At 39.7% G+C, this 26,669-nt stretch overlaps 1 protein-coding gene across 1 annotated transcript in view; it reads left to right on the forward strand.

Moving 5' to 3' along the window:
• IQGAP2 (IQ motif containing GTPase activating protein 2) overlaps positions 1-26,669 on the forward strand; it is a 292,564-nt gene that overhangs the window by 227,138 nt on the left and 38,757 nt on the right. Inside the window, 7 exon segments of the mRNA XM_049766526.1 lie at positions 3,356-3,526; positions 8,927-9,069; positions 12,675-12,845; positions 18,227-18,310; positions 19,980-20,051; positions 21,214-21,283; positions 24,533-24,741. Coding sequence (XP_049622483.1) covers positions 3,356-3,526; positions 8,927-9,069; positions 12,675-12,845; positions 18,227-18,310; positions 19,980-20,051; positions 21,214-21,283; positions 24,533-24,741 — 920 coding nt within the window.

Genomic DNA, 26,669 nt, shown 5'->3' on the forward strand with positions numbered 1-26,669 from the left:
TCTTCTTCTTCTTCTTCTTCTTCTTCTTCTTCTTCTTCTTCTTCTTCTTCTTCTTCTTCTTCTTCTTCTTCTTCTTCTTCTTCTTCTTCCTCCTTCTTCTTCTTTTCTTCTTCTTCTTCTTCTTCTTCCTTCTTCCTCTCCTTCTTCCTCTTTCTTCTTCTTCTTCTTCTTCTTCTTCTCCTCTTCCTTCTCCTCCTCCTCCTTCTCCTTCTTCCTTCTTCTCTTCCTCTTCTTCTTCCTTCTTCCTTCTTCCTCTCCTTCTTCCTCTTTCTTCTTCTCCTTCTTCTCCTTCTCCTCCTCCTTCCTTCTTCCTTCTTCCTTCTTCTTTCTCCTCCTCCTCCTCCTTCTCCATCTTCTCCTTCCTCCTCCTCCTTCTTCCTCTTTCTCCTCCTCTTTCTCCTCCTCTTCCTCCTCCTCTTCCTCTTCCTCCTCCTCCCCCCACCCATCCCCTGTCTCCTCCTCCTCCTCCTTCTTCGTTTTGAGGCCACACCCTGCAGCACTCAGGGGTTACTCCTGGCTCTGTACTCAGAAATCACTCCTAACAGTCTCTGGGTACCATATGGGGTGCCGGGGATCTAACCTGGGTCAGTCATGTGTGCAAGGCTGTACTACCCACTGTATTATATTGCTCTGGCCTCCTGAAGCTACATTTCCCATTTTTCCCCATGGTACACTCAAGCATTGCTTTCAGACATTTTTTTCCACCTCACCATGAATTTTCCATACCCCAAATATGTTGTCTATCTGTTTATATATCTTATTTAGATATGTGCTTAATCTAGAAAATGGATTTTTTTTCCCAGAACCAGTTTTTGCCCCACCAAGGGTTCTAGCACCTTTGTAGGGACGGCCTACCTCAGAGAAAATCTCCTGGCCCATGACTTAAAAACAGAAAGCAAGCATTTAGGACTCTCTTAGAAGAGGCTTCTCAATTTATTGCCACTCAGAAATATACCTGACTTTCTGGAAATAATTTATCTGATTGCCTCAGCTCACTGGAATTTAACCACAATCCACAGATTAAGCAAAACCAATCAAATTCTCTGTCTCAAAACTTTTGCCCTGGAACTTATCCACCTTCCTCATTGGAGACCTCCTGGACAGACATTTTGCACTTGTTTAGTCTCAGGCATGACACTAATATGTCTAGGAGTTTCTCTTCCTAACTCAAAGCACATTAAGAGCCACACATCTTGAGCCAGTTTCATGCATCAGCTGCCCTAAATATCAGACCCACATACAGCAGTGGGAACTGACAGCAGCAAAAGAAGGAAAAGGGATAGTGACAAAACATAGAAACTGAGGCATTGTGTATGAGATTCAATGAGACTAAACACCCTCTATAGTCCTCTGGGAGTGTCACTCACTATACACAGGATTATTAGTGACTTCTGAAGGATTCTTCCAGCTCCCAGCACCACTATAAACCAGGAGTAAAAAATGACCAGTACAGAAACAATTCCACAGGTTTGTTTTTTTGTTTGTTTTTTGAGGCCAGTCAGACTTTCCTATTAAATTGATTTAAATTAGGGAGAGTTGGTTTTGTTTGCAGAGTGACCCTACAGCCCCACATGAATCCTGGAAGATAAAGTATACTAGGATGTGCAAGAAGCTTATGTCTGGGAAAGCTCATCTTAAATGGGTTTTTACTAGATTAGATAAAGCATGCAGTCCATTCACGTTCATGCAAAAATTCTTTGTCATTTGCCAAGAGTTCTTTTTCCTCTGCTCATCAGAACAGAGATGCCACAAAAAAACATCTTTCCATTTTGGAGGGAATCACACCCAGCAATACTCAGGAGTTCCTCTGGGCTCAGAACTATATGAGGTGCCAGGGATTGAACCTGGGTTCATCAAATGCAAGGCAAGTGCCCAACATGCTGCATATTGTTGGAGACCCCAACAACAACCTTCTTTTTCTCATTTACCTCACTTTCCTGGAGGGGAGGAAAGGGAAACAGTTTGCTCATCCTATTTCCTTCTATAAGAGTGAGAACTTACTGCCTCTGCCTTCTATTCTCAACTAAGCAGCAGTTAGAATTCCCGGCAGATGTTCCTTTGTCCCTCAGGTGCCCTTCCAGGATATTCAGAGCAAAATGCTTTTTGGTCCTATGGCTTCCAGAACACTATGCATGTGTGAATATAATTTGATCACCACACTATGCCATTTAGCTGGAAATGGTCAAGGTAGGGGATAGGGACTCCTATACCCAATATATATATATATTGTTCCTTATGAGGAACATTCTTTTTTTTTTAATTTATTTTAAAAAGATTTTAGTCTGTTGCTTCCAATTTTTATCCAGTATTTTGTGAAAATAAAAAGACCAGAGGGGAAGGAGGCAGGGGGATGCTGAAGAAGTGCTCAGGGGGCCAATCCCAGTAGTTCTCAATCAACTACTGGCAGTTTAAAGGCCAAAAGTTTGCCTTAAAATGCTAGAGACTATCAGATTCACCCCCCACAGTGCTCAAGGGCCACAGTTACAGTGATGAGGTCTCCACAGCTGAACCTGTCAGTACTTGTGGGAGTCATGTGGTGTCAGGGATCAAAACAGGGTAGAATGCATGAAACATGTATGCCTTAACCCCTGTGCCAGGTGTTTTCCAGAGATTACCAGGGCAAGAACATTCTCATATAGATCTAAAGTGAATAATAAAAAAACACTATCTATGTAACCAGGAATTCAATGTAGTTTTATCTGGCAGGAGAAGCAGAAATTTGAAGTGTATTTAAATGCTTTAAATCTACAGTTATTCATGATTGTTTCTGGATGAGATTCTGGATGACAATCTTGGACACTTTCAGGTTTCCCATGGTTTAACTCAGATTTTGCTTATTCTGAAGCAAATGTCTTTGGAAAGCTATTTTCCAAAACTGACTGATGCCCTAGGTAGAGGCTATTTATCTGTTGTTGGTGTTTGTGTCTTCACACCACACAAGGAGAGGTGGTAAATGCTGAGTTTTTAATAAACTATTGTCTTACCTTACCATCTAACTGATCAGTGAGTTGGTGACTTTCTTGGCATATGCACTACATCTGTCAAAAGATAAAGATTTTTATATATGGGGCCAGAATGGTGTACAGTGGGTAGGGTTTATATCTTGTATGCAGCTGACCTAGATTTGATCCTCAGTATTCTATATGGTCCCTTCAGAGCATTACCAGAAGTAATTCCTGAGTGCAGAGTCAGAAGTAACCCCTGAACATTGCCAGGTGCAACCCAGAAACAAACAAGAAAAATAGATTTTATATTAATATCTTCCTAAGAAGGTGAAAGCATCTGTCCTTGCTTATAGGTTAAGTGCTCTGGAGATGATAACCACTAAAAGAAAATTTTTTTTCTCATTACCCAGGGATTACACTAATTGTTGATGTTAATAAGTGCTTAGAGAAAGAAAGCAAAAGTGATATTTTGTCTGCTTTGAAGTCTTCAAGAAGTTTCAACGCAAACGACATCATCCCTGAATGTGCTGACAGGTACTATGAAGCCCTGATGAATGCAAAAGAACGCAAGTCTGAAAATGGTGAGCTTTGTTGTCATTGAGAACAAATTTTAATTTTCAGTATGATAACTTCATTACTCTGTTCTCTTTTTTGATGGTAGATAGTGGGATGGAGAGTATTGGATCACATTGGCAGTGCTCAGGGGTTATTCCTGGCTCTGTTCTCAGGCATTATCCTGTGGTCTTCCAGGGACTATATGCAATGCCAGAATCAACAAATCAGAGAGTAAGCTGCATACAAGGCAAGAAGAACCTTAACACCTGTACTATTTGTCTTACTCCAACTATATTTTCTTGATGTTAAGACAGGCTTCCTAACATTTTTTAGAAAAAGACCATTTAGCTCACCCTTGGCACTCTACCTCCTAACCCACTTTGGAAAACACTGGTCTAAAAAAATTGTTAGCTATTTCTATCTCTCTTCCTCCTCTCTCTTCCTTCTTTTCTTTCTCTCTCTCCCCTTCTTTCTTTTTTTGTGTAGAAATCATATTAACCTGGTGATGGCAATATATAGGTTACAAAATTATTAAATAATATCTAGGGACAATTTAAATAGGCCTGGCTTGTTGATTTATTGTACCACTGATCTAAACTGACTTTTACAATAAAATTTCTTCTCATTCTTTTTGAGATATCAGATACTATGATCATGCAATATTAACTTGGGATAAAGAGTAATTTTGAAGACCAGAGAGAGAGCACAACTGTAGGGCGTTTGCCTTGCAAGTGGCCAACCCAGGACTAACGGTGGTTCAATTCCCGGCATCCCATATGATTCCTCGAACCTGCCAGTAGCAATTTCTGAGCACAGAACCAGAGTAACCCCTAAGTACTACCGGGTATGACCCCCCCCCCAAAAAAAAAGAGTAATTTTGAAAATACAGAATCAAGAGAAGCCAGTGATTTAGTCTCCAAGTAATCAGCTCTGTCAACTTTGTACATATTTCTGCCTGCTCATTTCAGTGGTTAAGCATGAACTATTTTGCTCTGGGAAGATCTTTGACGCCTGAGTTCACTTTTCAGAATTCGGAACTCATTGTCATGATACTTTGAATATGGGAAGAAATGGATAGAACTAATGAGACTGATTTTGGATAGAGATAATCCATCATCCCTCAGTAGGTTTATTTGAACCACCTGTACTGTGTGACAAAGAGACTCTTCATCATGAGGCTGGTATGTGTTTGCGCCACATCACAGGCTACATACACAGTTCTCACTTCTAGGAACCTACCGTAAACAGTGTATGGCCTTAGATGTAAAACCTAAGAACAAAATAGTTTAACATTCAACTGGAAGTCTGTTCCTTAGCACCCTGCTTTCTTTTAAGTTTGAGTGACAAATTTCCAATTCACAAAGACAAAAAAATTTTAATGAAATTTGGAAAGTGCTAATGGACAGTCTTTCACTGGTAGTGCTTACCCTGAATGGCTCTCTATTGCCTTACATTCTTCATCAGGAGTGCTGTAGAGTCCCCTCCAGGTCCTTGGAGAAAGAACTGCATAGCTTTATTTTTTTTAACATAGCTTTATTATTATAGCATTGGAGTGCCCAGAGGCTACCCGTCATCTTTTCAAAACTGTCCTGATTCAAATTTAGTGTCTTTTTTTTTTTTCCCAAAATTGCTTCCTCGCTAGGCCATGCTTTGATGAGTAGAGTCAAAACCATCCCCAGGTATGCAATTTAGAAACCTAGAAGGTACCCAAAACTCACTGTGCTCCCCCAAACAAAAATAAAACAAAAACAAAAAACCCAGGTTGGCATTTGATTGTCCTTAAGCTATATAAATCTGAGGAATGTTACCATCTTAAAAATGTTAAATTGGGTCTGGAGCAATAGCACAGCGGTAGGGCATTTGTTGTGCAAGCAAATGACCCAGGACAGATGGTATTTTGATTCCTGGCATCCCATATACCCCCCCCCCAAGCCAGCCAGGAGCATTATCTAAGCACAAAGCCAGGAGTAACTCCTGAGTGCCAGCAACTGTGGCCCAAAACAAAAAACAAAACAAACAAAAATTAAATTGCCTGGTCCACTATATAGTTTATATTGTGCTTTTAATTAGGACTTCTCTAATTCAATCATGTTTATAGTTTTCAGTGTATAAAGCTTAAATGTTATTTATTAAATTATTTTATACATAGTTCACTGTTTTGCCACAAGTAACTACTGGTTGTTTGGGAGGAATAGGTGTTGGTGCAGGGTCCAAATTCAGTGCTCACCATTGAGCCACATCCTTGACCTATGTTTTCTTCATTTTGTTTGGGATTGTTTATTGCTTTTGTCTATAGAAAGCACAATTGATATCTTATTGAAATATAATTCACAAATCATAAAGTTCTCCCTCAGAAGGTGTGTCACCCAGCATTTTTGTAATGAAACCACAGTCTCATGCTGTTAGAACCACTTCTTAGTTCCAGAATATTTTCTTTAACCAAAGTAAAACTATAGAAATTAGCAGCTGCTCACCATTCTCCATTCTCAGTCTCAGGCAACCACTAATTGACTTTTGGACTCCCTGGTTTTGCCTGTTCCAGGCTCTTGATAAGCATGGTTTTAAACTGTATTTGACTTCTTTCCCTTACCACTATGTTTTCAAATTTCATCCATGCTGTAGTAGATATCAGTTCTTCTTCTTTTTTTTTTTTTTTGTGGTTTTTTTTTGGGCCACACCCAGTGATGCTCAGGGGTTACTCCTGGCTATGTGCTCAGAAGTTGCTCCTGGCTTGGGGGACCATATGGGATGCCAGGGGATCGAACCGCGGTCCGTCCAAGGCTAGCGCAGGCAAGGCAGGCACCTTATCTTTAGCGCCACCGCCCGGCCCCAGATATCAGTTCTTCTTTTTGTGACTGGCAATATTCTTTCTGTTTATTCATCATCTAAGAATTTCTAACACACACATATACCCACCTCTGCTACATTTAGCTATTCTGAATAATACTCTGTAAATATTGTATACAATTTTTAATGTAGACATATTTTTATATAATTTATTTTTATCAGTTTGGTTTTTATCAATTTATTTTTTGTATTCTGAAACTTCATTTATACTAATAATTTTATAGTATTTCTTGCATTATTATCTGCTTTTATAAATTTTCATTGGAACCACATTCAGTTAATATGTTGTCTATTGATGCTTTTGTACTGTAGTGGCAGTGTTGAATAGTTATGAAACATAGCATACAAAACTCAAAAGTATTTGTTCTCTACAGGAACAATTTGTTTCTATAAAGTTTTATTTGTTCTAGATCTAGACAACTAAGTACTGTTCTCCACCCCACCTTTCCCCTCCTATACACCAGAGAGCATTATGAACATTGTTTCAAGGAGTAGATTAGGATGATTTTATCCTTAGCTCTTTTACTTCACTCTTTCCCAAACTGAAGTACTCCTTAGTTGGGAGAACAGTTGGCTTTAAAATTCAGTTTAGTTCTTAGATAAAAGTATACTTTGGGGACTACATAGTAAAGCGAGCAGGGTGCTTGCCTTGCACCAGCTAATCCTGATTCAATCCTGGCATCCCATATGGTCCTCCTTCAGAAGTGATTCCCGAATGCAGAGCCAGGAGTGAGTCCTGAGCACCACGAGCCCAAAAACAAACCCAAAAAATAATAAACTTTTATCAAGGAACAAAAAGCTTTTATCCAGGAAATAAAAAAAGGCCTCCTTTTAGAACTCTCGCTGCTTGAATACTTAACTGATTAGAATCTTTCTCCTCTTTGGTTCCCTCCAGATTCATCATTATTAGACTTTCCTAAGCATATGCCTTAAAGAACTAAAGGGCCCAACTATGTCTTAGAAAAATCAGCATAGACCTGATGCCTCTCATCTGACTTTAATTTTCCACTTGATATGAAATTGTTAACTTTTATTTTTCTGTTAACTACTCACCCCCCAATCTGAGTAAAGTCTTCTATTGCCAAGTTGTTTGACATTAAACCAACCAAGAAATTCTTACTTCCTAGCTCATAAGTAAATAAGATAACCATTTGCTTTCTTTTGTTTTCATAGAGAGATTTGCCTTAAAAGGCTGTTTAGGAGCTAGAGCAATAGTACAGCAGATAGGCAGGTAGGGTTCTTGCTTTGAATGCAGCTAACCCCAGTTCAATCCCAGCATTCTATATGGTCCCCCAAACCCTACTAGAAATGATTAGTGAGCTCAGCACCAGGAGTAATCCCTGAGCACCACTGTGTGTGTGGCTGAAAAACAAATGGGTCAGAGCGATAGCACAGCAGTCAAGTGTTTGCCTTGCACATGGCCAACACAGGATAGACCCTGGTTTAAATCCTGGTATTCCATATGGTCCCCCGAGCCCGCCAGGAGCAACTTCTGAGCACAGAGCCAGGAGTAACCCTTGAGCACTGCCAGATATGACCCAAAAACCAAATAATAATAATAATAATAATAATAATAAGGCTATTTATTCTTTTGACAGCATGTATGAATCTGCTAGCTGTGGTAATTGAAAATAGAATGAAAGGCACTATAAGGAGTGATTCCTGAGTGCAAAGCAGGTATAACTCTTGAGCCATATCAGGTATGGCCTCCAAACAAACAAAAAATAGAATGAAGTACCAGAATTAGTACAGGGGTTAAGATACTTATCTTATGTGTGTGGTTGGCCCTGGTTCAATCCCCAGTACCACATATGGTCCCCAAAGCACTGGTCAGAGGACACACCTTAGCCCAGAGCCAAGAGTAGTCTTTGGTCACCACTCTAGCCCCAAATCCAAAAAATAATAGTCTTAAAAATAGAAAGCAAAGCCCATGGATTCATGAAAAAAGTCATTCTGCTTGGCCAATTTACTTAAAGAATGTCCTACCCCACCCTATGCTCTTCTCTAAAAATTAAGTCCATAGGACATCTTTTCCATAAGTCAATCCTTATCAGAGTAGGTGCTGGAAGACTGAGGAGAGGATCATGCTGTTGGTCTTTGCCTAATTTTGAAGCTCGCCACATTTACCCTATTATTAGAAATAATAATAGTTCGTATGAGCTCTGCCTTCTCTTTGACCATTTTTTTTTAATTCCTGTCATCATCATGAAACTTGTTGGACTGAGGACAGGAGAGATAGTACAGGGACTCTATATTTGCCTTGCTTGCAGCTGACCCCAGGATTTGTAATCCCTGGCACCAGAAGTTATCCATCCCCTGAGCACTAATGGGTGTAATGCCAAAAATATTTGGACCCAAAGGTAGCCCTAGACATTTGTCTCTTCTCTGCCTTTGGATCAATCAGCTAGAAGTTGCCAATGAGTACCTAGAATTTCTTTCATTTTAGTCATCTAATGATTTTAATTAAGACCATCTGATTTCTTGGTGAAAAACATATTCATCTGATTACATATTGAAGAAAATACCCAGTGTTTATTGATATACTGTTCCTCCCTAAAATTAACATATTTTTTCTTTAGTCTCTTCTGTAGGATCCTGGCTCAAACTCACCCTGAGAGAGAAATATCCATATTATTACAACATTGATTCAGAAGAAAGTTCCTGGGTCAAACCTCATCCATACTTGACTAATGATTCAGTGCTCATGGCAAAAGAAATTGAGGTAGGAGGCTGATGTTTAATGGAAAATTATGACATATAAAGAGAAATGTGATTACTTCTCAAGTTTTGAGTCATAGTGCGTGGGTGAGATTAATTAGTTAAAGGCTGGCTTTGCAGTAAAAGTCTTGTTGAATTGAATGTGACTGCAGAGGTTACTAATAGAATTTTCCCCCATTGGCATAACATTAAAATTTTTTATTTAAATAAAATAAATAACATAGTAAAGAGAGAAATAATTTCTTACACCCACCTACCTGGAATAGTAGAGTATCCTAAGAAATTAGTTTTTAGGTTTTCTGACACAGTGAAAAATTGATGACAACTCTGCAATTTAGTATTTAAAATATCTTCTTTCTCTTTGTCTATAATATAACATTACACATTTCAGATCAAAACGTGTTTCCTACAAAATTCTTAAAAGGGCATTTCTGCTACCTCAACACCCCAGGATTTTCTCAGGCTCAGAGGGTAGAGTGAAGCAAAAACTAAGACAATAAACTTTTTAAGTGTTTGCTTCCTCTAGGTTGGTCATATTAGCATAGTTTTATTGCTGACAATAACTGTGCTTTCTGCAATTCAGAGTGTACCAGTATCTAAATGGTACAAATTTACATAGAATTTGTGCAAATAGTACAATACAAATACACAGCTGAATATACAAGGATTTTGATTAATTGGCATCTTAAAATTCAGCCATATATCTATATACTATATTCAATTATAATTTACTATGATGTATTTGACTCAAATTTGAAAACTTTATTACACAGGCTTAATCAAAAACAAAATATCTCTCCTCTGACGCCTTTTTTAATCAAATATCTTTATAAATTATGCCTATCTGAGCTTCTTCATAGTCTTAAAAAAGTGATTTATTATACAGTATATATACAGTAGTATATACATTTGAATACAGAAGGAGAAGCCATATCCTAATCCACTTAGTCAATGCTTTTTCTCTACCATATATATATATATATATATATATATATATATATATATATATACAAGGCTCCCTAAAACCTAGAATACCTAAGATTTCCTAATGCATGTATTGTCTATTTTAATCTTAATCCTCCCCCAAATTAAGTAATTTTAATGTGTACTGAAGTCCAGAATTGAGTAATTACAAAGAAAGATGCAGCTCTTACAACTTGAAGAATAAACTAGATGAAATTCTGGCATAGAGCTCCTTGTAATGTTAGTGCTGGATTATTTCATTTCCTCTTTTAGCCCCACCCTCTCACTTAAAGAGTTAAGAAAGCTGTCTGTCCTGTCTGTGATCATGGTTTGTTACATATGGTTTTTTGGCCCACACCTGGTGGTGCTCAGGGGTTCTGACTGCACTCAGAAATCACTCCTGGCAGGCTCGGAGGACCATATGGGTTGCCGGGGATCGGACCAGGGTTTTTCCTGGGTTGAAAGCGTGCAAGGCAAACACCCTACTGTTATGCTATCACTCTGGTCCCTGGCTTTATTACATATGAATATTTTCTTACAACGTGGAAACAAACAAAAAAAGAGGCTTGGTAACTTATTGTCTGAAACAAAGGAGGACTTAGCTGTTGCAGTTTGTGAAGCAAATATTGACAGACTGCTCGTCTTTGTGAGCTCTTCTTTATGTAAGCTATTCTCAATAGAATATGCTTTTCTGAGACTCATAAACATAACCAAGTGCCCCTTGTATTTTTTCTGCTATCCCATCAATTTGATCCCTTAATCATACTCTGAGTGGAAATAGAACAAACATTATCCTGTTTTTCTAGTTAGGGAAACCAAATCATAAAACAAGTTGTTACCAAGTAACAAGTTTGTTACCAAGTAAGAGACTTTTACCTAAAATTAGAGGCTTATTTCAATTGGTCCCAAATTTAAGTCTAGTATCTTCTATGCTCTAGCTGTGGGATCTTTTTCATACAACCAACACTAAAGTATCAAACTAATTCTGTTATGAGCCCATTGCTCCGACATTATTGACACAAACTGGCAGTTCAAAGCATAAATTTAGACAAACACAGAAGTGCAGGTCCTTGGAAAAGTTAGAAATGTTTCCCAGGGGGCACTCTCTTGAAAGAATATTCATCAAAATTTGCTTTGGACTTGAGGTCTAAAATTGGAGAAATATATGCAAATTGCTGTTTTATTTAGGCATTGCTCTATGTTTAAAGAGAAAATACTGGTAAGTAAGTTCTATTTTGGAGAGGGGAAAGAACATAAATATATATGTTACAAAATTGTTTGAATCAACAGCACAGGCTTTCTCAGTGTAATCATCTTAAGGACAAAAATCAACAGAATATATTTGCTAAAACTCCAAGTAAAGACTGTGTCCTGGATTAACACTGTCTCCTAAAATCCTGAATAACATGAAGAGTGAAGACTGTTTATTTCAGTGTATCAACAGTTTACAGGAAAATTGCATTGTTACGATGGATTGTTTGTACAAATTTGTTGAAAAATGCAATTGTGAATTTGTGCTATAATTTAAAAGATGAATCATATGGTGAAGCATCATCAGAAGGTTAACATTTAGATCCAAAATCTGCTGCATCCAGTGGTGCTTGAGATACAACTTTCTATATCAAACCTCAGACCTCAGTCTACTACTATAATTAAAATGCGGAAGAATGATGTATTTCTTCAAGACAAAGTGGCTGATTTTATTCCATGAATATATACATACAAATGGATCTTCTCTTAAAAGTATTTATGCATCTTTTATGATTTGAACTTTGTTTAAATTAACTAATCACTGATTCCAGCTGTACTGAGAACTAGCATCCATCAGAGAAATGAGTCATTGCTTGCAAAGAACAAAATGGTAAACCCAACTTAAAGTTCACAGAAAAGCTTCACAAGTTGCTCTTCTTTATCTCTTTCTTCTAGATTTTTCCATTGGCCTGTTTGGTAGTGCCTGTTTTTCCATTTCTTCTCCCTTTCCTTCTATCACTAGTTTATCATTACCCCTTCCGTTTATTCTGATTTTTCTCTACTATAGTGCTGAGGTCTGCTGATTCTAGCCTAGGGATAAAGACTTGATTAGTATTTGCAAACTTTGCCATAGCTTTGGAGGGAAGAAGGGAGGAATGAGACAATGACATTCTTATGTAATCATCCTTGTCTTTTTTGTGCTAAGTAAAAGATACCAAGAGCTCAGACCTTACACCTATTTCTTGCCAGCATCTTCCATATCTCTGTCTCCAAATCCTGAGATTTTATTTGTTGTTTTTTATTTTGGGACCATACCCAGTGGTGCTTCTGGATCTGCACTCAAATTGCCCTTGACAATATCAAGGGATTCTTTAGAGTGTTGGGGATTGACCATGGGTCAGCCACATGAAAAGCAAATGTTCTACCTGCTTTACTATCGCTTTGACCCCCAAATTCTGAGATCTTTTCACTACATTCTCCCAGGACCTGAGGATTCCAAAATTGTATCACTAGAAGCTCATCTATGTCATGCCTCATATTCTGATCAAAGCTGATTTTAAATTAAACCAGGGAGAGCTCTCTCTATCATTATCAGAAGATAAAATATCCAGCAGCTGTTCTTTGCTCCTTTCATCTGATGTGTGAAACATAACTGTAAGGAATATCTCTTGCCAGGACATTATTGGAGAAGTCCTAGCAAATTACATTCGTGAGAAGATGTGGACTGCTTCTGAAGATTTGCTTCTTCGCTTCCAAGCCACAAGCTTAGGACCTCTTCTTAGAGAAGAGTTTGAAGCTAGGAAATCATTTTTGAATGAACAAGAAAAGCATGTGATCAAAATACAGGTATGTGTCTTAACAACCACCAGGTACAGCCAACTGACCTCTTTCACGAGCATGTTTTATTTCATGATTGGTCAACTATCAGCATTCTAGCAAACCATTTGCAATGCTGATGTTCTTTCTACTTACTTGTTTGCTTCTGAATCTGCTCTGTTCTGAATCTGCTCTGTTAACACTTTAAGCTGGGGTGGGTGATGAATGGTATATTTTTCTTCAGTGGTCTTATAGAGTGTGCAGGGGTACTTGGACTTTTATGGGTCCACTGTCTAACAATTAAGTTAATATGAGAAGGGAGAACTTGTGTTTTTCTGATAAGCAGGACTTCCTCGTGTTACAAACTCCAATTTGGGGTCTTCTGTGTTGTTTTGTGCCAGTTCACAGACATTGAATGGCATCTGAATTTCTGGGTTCTTCCAGACTAAAAGAAGAGGTGTGGCATAGCTAAGGTGTGCATGACTTCTCCAAAGAGTCTAGTTGGCAGGAGGAGCAGAACTTGCCAGGATTTGATGTTTTGGTATTTTGGTGGTTTTGTTGTTGTTGTTTTGGGGTTGCTTTTGTTTATTTTTGTTTGTTTTTATTTTCTGCCACACCCGGTGACACTCAGGGATTACTCCCAGCTATGCACTCAGAAATTGCTCATGGCTTGGGGGGCCATCTGGGACGCCAGGAAATCGAACCGCGGTCTGTCCTAGGCGAGCTAGGCGAGCACCAGCAAGACAGACACCTTACCACTTTGCGTCATCACTCTGGGCCCTGATGTTTTTATTCCGTATTCCCTAAGCATCCTCAGTTGCCAAGATGACTTAGGACAGGGGTCTCAAACTCGAAGCACGTGGGCCATTTGTGGCCCGCGGCCAGCCTTCAAATATCGCAGTATTCGCGATTATTCGCTTACCAAATAATTGCAATAAAAATCACATTAGTAAGAAAAAAATCGCATTAAACATTCGCATACCCCGAGCAGTTCTGTTCGGGGTATGCAAATGTTTAATGAGATTTTTTGCGATTTTTTTTCATACTAATGCTATTTTTTATTGCGCATATTTGGTAAGCGAAATCCCATATGGGGCCCTGCCTCACCCAGACTTTGCCTCCTGCGGCCCCCAGGTAAATTGAGTTTGAGACCCCTGACTTAGGAAGTGGTGTGTGTATGTGTGTGTGTGTATGTGTATTTGCGCATACACACAAATATTCTTTTTGATCTTCCAAGTGATACTATATGCAGTCTTTGATGGGTTTTTGCTTTGGCCAATAACTATGAAAATTCCAAAATTTAAGCTTTTTAGTTGAAGAGTTTCCCTTGTGTGATCACTAGTACACTTTACCTGCTTTCCCACATACCTAAAACGAGATCTTGAAACTTTTGTGCTCTAGTTCTTGCATTGGGGAGAAACAGAAATGTTTGGATTTTCTCACATATTAAGCTAGTAATGTTTGAAGCCAGAAATGATCCATTTTTCAAGACTTTTATAAATCTGACATACAAAGAATGTATGACATACAAAGAAATGAGAGGTAAAATACTCAAAAACTGTATTTGAAGTCCATTCTCTTAAAGATGCTAAAATTTAAAGAGCATGAGCCAGTGATAAAGTTCATACCAACTTTAAGTTCCACAGTGCACTGTGGGGCATTATTACAGCTTGAAGACCTTTGGAAGAACCATCGAGGATAAAATCTTCCTGGTTTTAGTCTCCTAAATTCACACTGTGAGAGACCTGGGAAGAACAGGAATAAGCATCTGAAGTCTTTTCCCACCACCTCAACAGAGGGGACAGAATTGAGAAGTCATTAAACTATGAAGTCTCCCTGCTGTGCTTTTTCCCCCCTTTCATTCTTCTGGCAGCTCTAATAAGTCGGACATGAGGTCTAAAGGCAAAGAATAGACTGGAAGTGAACATAAAGTAGAAATAGTCCTAAAACAAATGACTCTCAAACCCAGAGTTCATGATCTAGTGTATATCTTCTCATCAGAGTTTGATTTGGTCTGAAATATGAAGGTTTTGCTTCCATAGAGCACCCCAATCTTCCTAACTACCTACCTCAGCCCCAGACCCAACAGTCTTTTAAAAAGAGAGGACTCTCCCAGGTTGAGAATTGCTACAAGGTTCTCACATTCAAGCCCCTTCTTCACAAGGAACTGAACCGTGGTACAAAGAATGTAAGTCATCAGTAGCCAGTTACCTGTCTCTATTGCTTATGGAACAGATCAGAAGTTAGCCCAGGTAAATAAGTAGGGAAATCTAGGAGAATCTGTATGTCCATATTGCTTTTGGACAGCAAGAAAGTACTTAAAAAAATTTCCTGTATATAAGAATAAGTCAGAAGATAGATACCTCAAACAGAAAAGAAAAAAATTTCTTCCAAGTATAAAAATAACACTGAGTTATAAAATACAAATGAAATAAACATCTAAGAATATTTTTATTTCTGGAGACAAGAATCTGAATTTGATCCCTGGTATCCCATGTGGTCCCCTGAGCCTCCAGTAGTGTTTCCTGACCACAGAGCCAGGAGTAAACCTTGAGTACAGTTGGGTGTAACCATACCACATACCACCCCCCCAAAAAAGAGGTTTATTTGATGTTTGGGATATTTTTTGTTTTTAAAACTCTCTTATACTATACTTACCTGGAAGGGGCAATTCCATGATCAGGAAGGTAGATTCCCCAGGGTGAGACTTGCCCATCGCTGACCCTGCGATTTCCCCAAATGTGGGATTCGAACCGATGACCTTCTGCATGAAAGCCTTACCTCCATGCAATCTCTCCGGCCCCCAGGAGTGATTTTTGAGCAAAGAGCCATGAGTAGCCTTTGAGTGCTGCTGGGTATGGCCCAAATACAGAGAAAATGGCTTAACATACATTTTTCATCTAAAGCTATCATTCCCATTCTACTGCAGGCTTATGAGGCTTAACTGGAGTCGTGCATAGTATCTACTTTTCTTAGTAGGTGGTTCTGAAATGCTCTGTGGACCTTAGAGATGATGGGGTGAGTGAGAAGATGACTCAAGACAAATGGTGGTGATCCAACTAGATCAGACACAAGAAATGATCAGAAAAAATAAGATCACCCAATATTTTGCTTGGGAAATACTTATTGTTGACCTCAGCCAGAAAGTATATGATCCTGCAGAGACTCGAACCAGCCACCCCAAGCAGCCTCAGATTAGCACTGCCAGGAGCAGGGTCAGAGTCAGGAAGGAAGCAGTGACCCTGCATGTTAGTCTAGTCACATGTTATTTTCTTGGATCTGACCACTGATGTACATCTCAAGCTATTGTCTTTAAGCAGAGAAGACAATGGTTAGGCTCAATGGCTAGGGTTTTCTTAACTTATAGATAGCACAGGAATTGGTGCTTCAAAGTTGGAGTGGATAATTTAAATATTTCTGTCCTGGGTGTCTACTTATCAGGCCACATTTCCTCGAGATTGACCATTAAAAGTTATAAAAACAAAACAGTAGCCACCAAAGTCTATATTTATATTTAAATATGTCTAGATATTCTAGTTATTAAAAGGACTCCTCTTTTTATAGGTATATTACACAGAAAATACATTTATGGCAAAAAAGAAAAACAAAACAGATGGGCCACCCTTATAAAAAGTTCCACTAATTTATCATATTATTCCAGAGACAGACAGGCTAGAAAGATGACTCAAAGGGCTGAAATGTCCAAGTTGTGGTCACAAGTACTACATAGAAATTTTAGTCCCATAGTCTCACTGTTGGCTATAGTACAAAGACCCCCTCAAAATAATTTTTTCAAAGCATATTTTTCTTGGGCCAGAGAGATAGTACAGCAGTTTGGACACTGGGTTTGCACATAAACAACCAGAGTTTGATCTCCAGAATCCATGTGGTCTCCTGAGTCCACCAGGAATAATTCCTGAGTACAGACCAGGAGTAAGACCTGAGCACTCTGGGTATGACCCAGAAAACAAAAAGGAAAGGAAGGTTTTCTTTCCTAGAAATTTGACTTGAAAAGAAAAATCTGAAACATGTACTCAGTTGATCATTTTTATTCCATCTTGACTTATTTTGAATCATTACCAAAAAAATATTTTAAATAATAAGAAATGTCTAGAGGTTGGCATGGTGGCGCTAGAGGTAAGGTGCCTGCCTTGCCTGCACTAGCCAGCGTCCCATATGGTCCCCCAAGCTAGGCGTGATTTCTGAGCTCAAAGCCAGTAGTAACCCCTGAGCGTCACCGGGTGTGGCCCAAAAAACAAAAAAACAAAAAAAAAAAAAGAAGAAGAGGAGGAAGAGGAGGAGGAAGGAGGGGAGGGAAGAGGGAGGGAGGAGGAGGAGGGAGATGTCTAAATACATTTTTAAATAAGTTTGGGCCATAGGTTTAGGTGTCAGTGATTTTTAAAATGACTTTATGTTTGTTCCTTTTAATAATGTGTCTCATCTCTGATTTTTAAAGCAATCAGAATTGGGTTAAGTTGGAATAAAAAGATGCTCATAGATTAATTGGAATAAACTTAATTACAGATTTTATCCTTCTAAAGAAGCCAATTTGTGCCCCGTTCTTGTACAAGTTTCCTATAAAAATTTCCTAGCATGGATCCTAGTAAGGTTATAATAAGGAAGTGCCATGGGCCTTGATGTGGAAACATGAAAGAGTGAATGAATGCTGTCCACCCTACCATCCTAGAGCTCTTGCACACCAGTTAGTGAAGCAGTTTCCTGCATGTCTGAGCCACCATGAGTCTCAGTAGTTTGAAGACTCATTACGAAATATACCAGCACTCAGGTTATGTCTTTGTCACCAGAGCATTGGTCAAAGGTTCAAAATTAGGTGTTTGGTCTCGATTTTGTTTTGGATGGGGGAAACCTCCTAAGCAGTGCTCAGGGACCCTGAGGCCACTCCCAGCAATACTTGGTCAAGCTATGCAGGGCTGATGGGTCAAGCCTGGGAGCAGCAATGCAGTCAGTTCTTCTTAGGCTCAGGAGCCATTAGGCTCACACCCAGAGGTGCTGGTAGTGAGATAGTGGGCATTCTGTGCTATGAATCAAACTTGGGGTCTCAAGAATGCAAGCTACACTCACCAGCCCATTGAGCATCAGTTCTCCCCAACCCCTAGTCAGCTTTTCAGCAGAAGCTTGTCTTCCATGCTCCCCTATTCCCGATAACTGCTTTCCAAGCCTGGGCCACACATAAGCAGTGAGCCCATGTGCTCCACTGAGGGCAGTGCCTACCTGGTGAGACTGGACAGGAAGGTCTCTGACAGCATCTCCACTCACAAGCTCCTGAGAGATCCCAACTTTCCCTCCACACTATCTTCCCGTTCATGGGCTTTCTGAAATCAGATATGGGGAACTGTGATACATAGTTGATTCTGTGACTCATTGATTTTGTGACTCACTGCTTCCCACAGTCCTTCTGGAATGGATACAAGCAGCGGTCAGCATATAAACACAGGCTGCAGACGTTAAATAACAACACTGATTCCGTTGTGAAGGTAAGTATCTTCCCCGGCTGACCCAGAGGGTGACCTTCTTCACTTTTGTTTGCCAGAACTAGAGTGGTAGTACAGGGGTTAAGGCTCTTGTCTTACAATGTAACTAGCCCTGGTCCCCCCAGACACTGCCAAGAATAACCCAGAATCACAGAGCCAGCAGTAAACCCTGAGCACCACCAGGTGTGTCCCTAAACCACACAACCCCCACCCCTCACCCCATTTAAAAAAAAAAAAAGTACTTAATTTTGCTGCTGGAAGAGAAACCATGGAAAGAGCCTATAAGTGAGAAGGAAGTCCTGGATTTGAGTCCTGTCTTTACTCAGCTGGTCATCTTCAAGCCAAGCCTTTAAAACCACTTTGAGTTGATCAGGTCCTTTATATGAGAACCACATGGAACAGTGACTTATGAGATACATAAATGACCTTTCTCTGAGAAGTTTGAATGGCATATTTAGAAGGCACCAGCTCAGTAGCACAAAATCTTGGCTGCCAAACATGCAGTGCCAGTGACAAGAGGAAGCAGAGCTGTGTTAGGAAGGACTTGCATTTACAAGATGACCAACTTTTCACCCAGGCTGGTAATTCTGAGGTTAAAGGAAGGCACTAGTGTCTGCTTCCTCAGAGCCCAAAACCAAAGGAATCTACAGAAGTGAATTTGGATTTCAATTGGAAACCCAGCTAAAATGCCAAAAGTGAATGCTAGAAAGAGATTAGAATCAGATGACATTTTTTGAGAAATAAAACTGAAACTCATTTTCTGAACTCTGGAATCAGCTTAGAAATAGTGTTTCCCTGGGCGAGAGCAATAGCACAGCAGTTAGGGCATTTTCCTTGCAAGTGACTGACCGAGGATTGATCCCTGGCATCCATATGGTCTCCCAAGTCTGCCAGGACCAAATTCTGAGCAGAGTCAGAAGTAACCCTTGAACGTTGCTAGGTGTGACCCAAAAATCAAAAGAAAAAAAGAAATAGTGTTTCCCAAAGTGGGTGATATCCTGCCACCCCAGGCACATGCTGGTATAGTCCAAGGAGTCAGTAGTATTCTTAGGTGCAGTTTGAGGGTCAGGGAACTTTCCATTTGTTTGCTTAAGGTAAATTTTCAGGGGGACTGCTGAGTTAATCTCTTTTTGAAAAAGGAAGGAAAGGAAAGGAAAAGAAAGGAGAGGGGAGGGGGAGGGGAAGGAGAAGGGGAGGGGAGGGGAAGGGAGGGGGAAGTCGGCAGTAGGCCAAATAAGTTTAGATATCTCTAGTCTTAATCCTTAGTGCATAAGCTCCTTAATGAAAGATCTTATACTCACCCTAACACATCTAAAAACTATTGGTCCATCCTTGAAACCTTTTTAGATAATTTTGTGTAAAGACCTAAATACTATGGTTACATTTGAGGGCATGTTGGAAGAAACCTGGTACTTAATTTTATTCCTTGACAGCAAAATGTATTAGACTCCTGATTTTTATTTATTAACAGTTGAGCTGAATAGTATAGAATGACATCACCTTCACTTCTATGCACTTAAGACAGTGAGATTTAAAGTGTTTTTGTGGCCTGGAGTGATAATACAGTAGGATAAGTCTTGTTTTTTTATTTTATCAGATAAAATTAGTTTTAGAAAGATTGCATTAAAAATACTCATTTTTTTTATGTTTCTTTTATGTAATTCATTTTTAGATTCAGTCCTGGTTCCGGATGGTAAAACAACGGAAAAGCTATCTTTCACGGCTACAGTATTTTGAAGAACATGTAAGAGACCTGTGTGCAAAAATTTTTATCCAGGCTGAGAATGAGCTATGTACTTGGTGGGATGGTAGTAAGGGCAGCGTTCTCATTAAATGCTGTAACTGAACCAAGGGAGTTGAAGAGAGATCTCAGAACCTGATGTGGTAGTACTTTTATATAGAGTTAATGTTTGCATTAACATCTCTCCAGTCAATGTTATTTCTCTAACTGCACTCACCACTCTTTGTGGTGAGCTCCATATCTTGAGCCGGTCCTTCCAACCCTCTGGGAATTATTTCAATGTCTTTAATTATTCTTAAAAACCATAGATGAAGATGAAGGAAAAAAATCGGTGAAGGATTTATTTATATATATATATATACATATATATATAATTAAAAAATAAAATAAAAAAACCGTAGATGAGTGAGACTATAGCAATGTCAATGAGTGAGGGATGTAGAGGACCTGTCTCAAATGCAGGCAGGGGGTGGGGAGGGAAGAGATGGGGGCATTGGTGATGGGAAAGTTACACGAGTGAAGAGGGGTATTCTTGTTATGACTGAAACCCAACTACAATTATGTTTGTAATAATGGTGTTTAAATAAAGGAACTAAAAATATAAATTGATTAAAATAAAAATTAAAAAAAAAGTGTATCTCCATCAAGACTGGATGGAAGTGGGTGAGAGGAAACAGGTAGGCTAATAATGCTGAAGAGGAAAGCCTAGAAATATTTTTTCTAACACTGATGTGTAGTTTTTATAACAGCTAACCACTCTGTTTAAATAAAAGTTAGAGAGGGCCAGAGGGGTAGCTCAGTGGAAGTGTGCTGAGGATGTAAGTTTCTAAGTTTTTGATTTTTGGCACCAGCAAACACAAAGAAAGGGCCCATCAGAAGGAATTATTTTCAGGGTCCTTGAAGTATAGATATGTGGCTAGATATTATATAGATTGTACTAGCTAAGTTTGGTTCTAAAATTCTTTTTCAGGCCTTTTCCATTTAAAGAGTTCCCACACATCTTGTTTATACTTTCAGCTGACATATCCTCTCTTTAAAGAAAACACAAAAACAGACAGTTAATATACTACATAGAAATACGGTCTGTTCTTAAATAGTTCTGTACTATAAAAGAGAAGAATGGCTGGGACTCTGAAAGGTCATGATTGTTCTCCATCTTTTGCAGAAAAATGAAATTGTGAAAATACAGTCACTATTGAGAGCAAGCAAAGCAAGAGATGACTACAAGACCTTGGGTAAGTGTGAGAGATCTCAAACTCAGTATAGATTCTAGGTTAATCCTCTCAGAGGCTACTCCACAGCCAGAGGGTACCATTGTTTCCAGGAGATTCTGATCCTCTCAGCTTCTGGAAATGAAAGGAATTTGTGTTGTCAGGAATGGGCCTCCCATTACAAGTGAAAGTGTTGAAGGGGGAGTAGGTGTAATTCCTTCTTTAAGAGGAACAGAGTCTGCATAAATGCTCATTCAGATGTTCTCTTGAATGAGTCTAGAATCTAACGCAGATGTCAAAAAAGAAGCCAAGCTTACTTTTTTATTGTTGCTTTGGATGGTGGGCCTTCATCTGGCAACACTCAGGAATTACTTCTAGTTCTGCACTCAGGAGTACTTGGCAATGCTCAGGGGATCATGAGTGATTCCTGAGGATCAAAACTGGGTCCCCTGTGTGCAAGGCAAATATCCTACCCACTATACTATTGCTCCAGACCCAAGAAGTTAAGCTAACTTTTGAATTGTTTGCTTACTGGCCTCTGACTTCCTCCTGCTCATAGAATTTTGGAAATAGAAATAAGGAAGACATATATAGAAAGCATAGTCTTATCCCCTACCAACATTTTTCTGTCTCTTCACCTTGGCTTCTCCCAGTAGTTCTGGTTTCTTGTTTGGTAGGAAGTTTGACAATAGTAAAATAACTTGAAATTCATCCAGAAGTCATTATAACGCATTGTATCATCTCTACTTACGTCACTCCTCTATGGGGTCATTACTGTTTTTTCGTTTATTAAAGATAATCCTTTTTAGACTAAACTTTGAATATCCTAATGATGACAAGAGTATACATGTAATAAATCTCTTGTCTTAGGATTAAGTTGTGATCCCTGAGCACAGAGCCAGAAGTAAGTCCAGAGTACTGTCAGAGGTCTCCTTCCTCTCCCCCCAAAATAAAAAAGATTAAATGAGAAGAGCTGTCTGGTAAATCTATTAGCACTATCCACATTATTTTATATTTTATTTAGCTGATTCAAAAGTAGCTTTGAGAGAGCAAAAAGCTATGACATTTAGTATCTTAGAAATGAAAATGAGCTTGTGTTATTTCTAACACACAGGTTGCCTTGTGTGCAACTGGTCCCATTTTGATCCCTGAAACATGTATGAGAACCCAGAAGAGACCCCTTGAGCCAGGAGTAAGCCTGAGCATAGCTGTGTATGGGTCAACTATCACTCTCCCACACTTCAAAACACAAAAGAAAACTAACCATTTTCTTGTTACAATTCCTGTTAAGTAGTTTACCTGCCAAGCCCTATATTGTCTATAGTCTCTAAATGATGACTAAGAAAACAAAAATTTCTGATCACTAAGGGAAAGGCCCAAGAAGCCTTATATATCTGGCTTTACCTATAGCTGAAGAAAACATCTCATTCCACTGGCTTTTAAAATTTAGTATGCAGTACGGAGGGACCAAAGTTGACTGGTCTCTTCAGTATCATCTGTCTTTATTGGTCTCAGGTGTGGTAGTTATTATTAAGAAGGCTGAATTTGCAGGGTGTTTTCTGAACCTCAGTACACTCAAATGAGTAGTTACTGTGTTGCACGTGGAAGGTGGTTTAACATTGATTTTTCTAGATACATGTATGATTGATAATTCTTGGATTCTTGGTAACACGTTTTGTTGGTCACAATGATACTGATATTCATTTGATTACATTTGTTTTAGTTACAAGGCCCAAGAGCCAGATTCCTTCTCCAATAAAGAGCATCATCCATGGCCTCAGGAGTCCAGATGATTCTAAATTTGGCCATTCATACTTTTTTCATGCTATTGGTAGATAATAGTTTAGCCTTTCATTCCTTATGTGTAACAACCTCCTAGAAACAACCTGAAGCCAAAGAAATATTTAATAGTGTCTTAACTGTGCAGCAGAGGCTGGTTTTTAAGGAGAACTCATCTGGACAGAACTCTTTCATGTCATCTTCATTGCTGTGTCAAGTCACTTCATTCTGGTGTTTAGATAGTTTATTCATGGACTCCCTAAATCATGTGTCATTGTCATGTGTCAAGCACATAGCTGTGCATACAGGTAGCTCACACTTGAATATGGTTTAACAAATTGCAGCAGCAGTGTCAGTATGTTAAATCTTGAAAAGCAGGTGTGTTTTGTTTTGTTTTCAAAAGTCAAATAGGGCTGGAGTGATAGAAAATGCCTTGTATGCAGCCAACCCTGGACAGACTCCAGTTCGATTCCCGACATCCCATATGGTCCCCCAAGCCTTCCAGGAGTGATTTCTGAGCACAGAGCCAGAAGTAACCCCTGGCTGCCAGATGTGACTCCAAACCGCTCCCCCAGTTTAGAATACTAATGTTCAAAATATTCAGGGAAGGCCCTTTTAGGATTAATAGAAATGTTCTTGGATGGCGAATGGGCTTCCTAGGTTCTGAAGGCCTTCCCATGGTCCAGGCTGAAAGACAAAGCCCACCATTCCATTACTTTTATCTCTTCCAAGAAAAACACTGAATCCATATATCCTCCCATAGATTTCTGTTTGCCCCAGCATTCTTTCATCATTGGCCTTTGCCTCTTCCCAAAGGTGGTTGAGGCTGAGAGACAGCCTTCTGTTTCCTGCAGCAAGAAGAGAAATCTCTTATCTGACTTGTGCACCCTGACTCACTCAGGGTCTTACATTCACATTCTTTCCCTGTCCTTCAACAATGAGGCGTGGCTAGATAGAATTATCTTTCAGACATGAGTCCGGGGAACTGTGTGCAAATGGGCTGATAAGGGAGTGCTCAGCTACTAGAAAATCCTAGCTCACATGTGCTTCCTGGGCCCTGTGTTAGTGCTGCTCCTGTGTGTTATCAGCCCATGTACGTGACCTGCATCTCTCCTCTTGAGATGTGTACTTTTATCCTCTCCTACTTTCACACCGGGATGTGTTCTGGGACTCACTTTGCCTTTGGCAAATCTCACATTTTACCTTGAACGCAATACTCTTTCTTTCTCCTCTTTCTCCCATTCCTCAGAATTTCCAAATAAAACCTGTTATCACTTCAAAAAAAATAAAAATACTAGGAAATACTGAGGTCAGACATTATTGATGAGCTACATTTGTTTGGATGATAAATTATTTCCTTGCCCAAATGTTACATGAGGCCAGAATGAGTTCAGATCAAATATACATGTTGTATCTTTCTCTGGTCCTGCTTAATTTAAAGGTCTGGTTTCCTAGCACACCCAATTAAAGTCACGCCTGTTCCCTTCCCCTCAGTTGGTTCTGAAAAACCTCCATTATCAGTTGTACGCAAATTTGTACACCTTTTGGACCAAAGTGACTTGGATGTCAATGAAGAGTTGGAAGTAGCGCGGTTACGGGGAAAGCTGGTAACCAAGATCAGATCCAATCAACAGCTGGAGAAAGACCTAAACTTGATGGACATAAAGATTGGGCTCCTGGTGAAGAACAGAATCACACTCGAGGTCAGTGGGGATTGTAGGACTTGGGTCCCCCAAAGGCAATCAGAAGCACAGTAATAGTGTCTCTTGGCTCAGTTCTGAGCCTTTGGATTTTGTGAGGGTTTTGGGGTTTTTTTTTGGCCGGGGGGGGGGGGGGTGTCAAACCCGGCAACACTCAGAAGTTACTCCTGGCTCTGTGCTCAGAAGTCGCTCCTGGCAGGCTCGGGGGACAATATGGGATGCCAGGATTCGAACCAGGGTCTGTCCTGTGTTGGTCACGTGCAAGGCAAATGCATCCTTACTGCTGTGCTTATCGCTCCAGCCCCTTAGTTCTGAGCCTTTGAAATCCAGAATGAATAAGATCACCCTTATTTTCACAGAGTTAGTGGTTCTCACCCTACAACAAAGAATGGTTATGTCTATATTGATAGAATATACAATGAAAAAAAATGCTGTTATAATCAAATGATCAAAAGTTTTTGCTTCTGTGCCCTTTTTCTAAAAGTTAAATCACCATGAAACACAATTTAAAAGATGCTGATAGTTGAGTTTCAGTCCTAAGATGTCACAACACCCATCCTTTAATGATGTTCATTTCCTGCCAACTTCCCCAATTATGCCCCAGCCCTCCAGCCTGCCTCTGTATCAGGCTCTCTATCTCTCTCTATCTCTCTCACTCGCTCTCTCTCTCTCTCTCTCTCTCCATGGTTTGCTATACTGTTACTGAAAGGAAAGGAATTATACTTATCACTTCACTTTACTTCCTTTCATTTCCTAGTTCTTGTCCAGAGTGATCATTTCCAACTATTATAGTGGTCTATTCTCTGCCCCAAACTCTGTTCCCTCTTTTACTTGTCCCAGATTTAGAAGGATTCTCAGGAGTTAAGCAAAAATAAGGACCAGAGAGACAAGTACAGAGATTAAGACTCTTGCCTTACATGTACCTAACCCTGATTCAATCCCAGGTACCACATATTCAGGTACCTGAATACTGCCAGAACTGAACCCTTAAAACACAGTCAAGAATATCTCCAGAGCACTGCCAATGTAGCCCAAAAGTCCCTGCACCTCCAAGAAAACAAAAGTGAACTGGCCTGAGGTTTCCATTTGCTCCCCTTGCTTGGGAGTAGACTCCTTGCTACATTCTTTGGGCTTTCCTGGACCGAGTCAGAGCCTCACAAATACATCTGTGCTGATCAGGAGTTCAGGTCCCGAGAGACAGTTCAGGTCAGCAGGGACTGCATAGGGAAGCTCTCTTCTACTTCCCATCCCCTTTCTCTGAGTTTTCAAAGGCACACTCCTGAGGACATCTCCTCGTTTTCTGTATATCTGATGCATATTAACGATATGTTTCTCAACCAAACGTGTGAAACATACCCGCCCCCTAAGCATATGTTAGCTTTCCTGGAAAACTACTCAATACATACAGACAATTACATCACCCTAATTTCCGCCAGGCATAAAACCAGGGACCCCCCCCCCCATCTCTTTGAAGCTTTCTCTCCAGCCAGTGCTGTGGATATCCTTACATCTTCCCCTACTTAGGCTGCTTTCATGATAATAAAACCCCGCTTTTTTCTTCTATCGTTCCTGTGCTTCAGAAGACATTGTTTTCGGTACCATTTTCTTCTTATATGTTTTGAGAAAGAATTTCCTCTTCCCTTCTACATTCTTCACTCTAGGGGTGTCACAGGATTTATGTACAAAAGATTACCTACCTGACTGCTGCATGCGTAGAATTCTTCTTTGCCTCTGGTGATAAAATACTTCCTTTCTTCATCTTGAATACATTTTATATATTTGTGAAATGCGAGGAGAACACCTGTTGCTTTTTAAAAATAATAAATGAAGGGGGACTGGAGTGATTGCACAGTGGTAGGGCATTTTGCCTTGCACACGACTGACCCAAGACAGACCTGGGTTCAATCCCCAGGTCCCATATGGTCCCCCGA

The sequence above is a fragment of the Suncus etruscus genome, chromosome 2 (genome assembly GCF_024139225.1).
Source record: "Suncus etruscus isolate mSunEtr1 chromosome 2, mSunEtr1.pri.cur, whole genome shotgun sequence".
NCBI lineage: Eukaryota > Metazoa > Chordata > Mammalia > Eulipotyphla > Soricidae > Suncus > Suncus etruscus.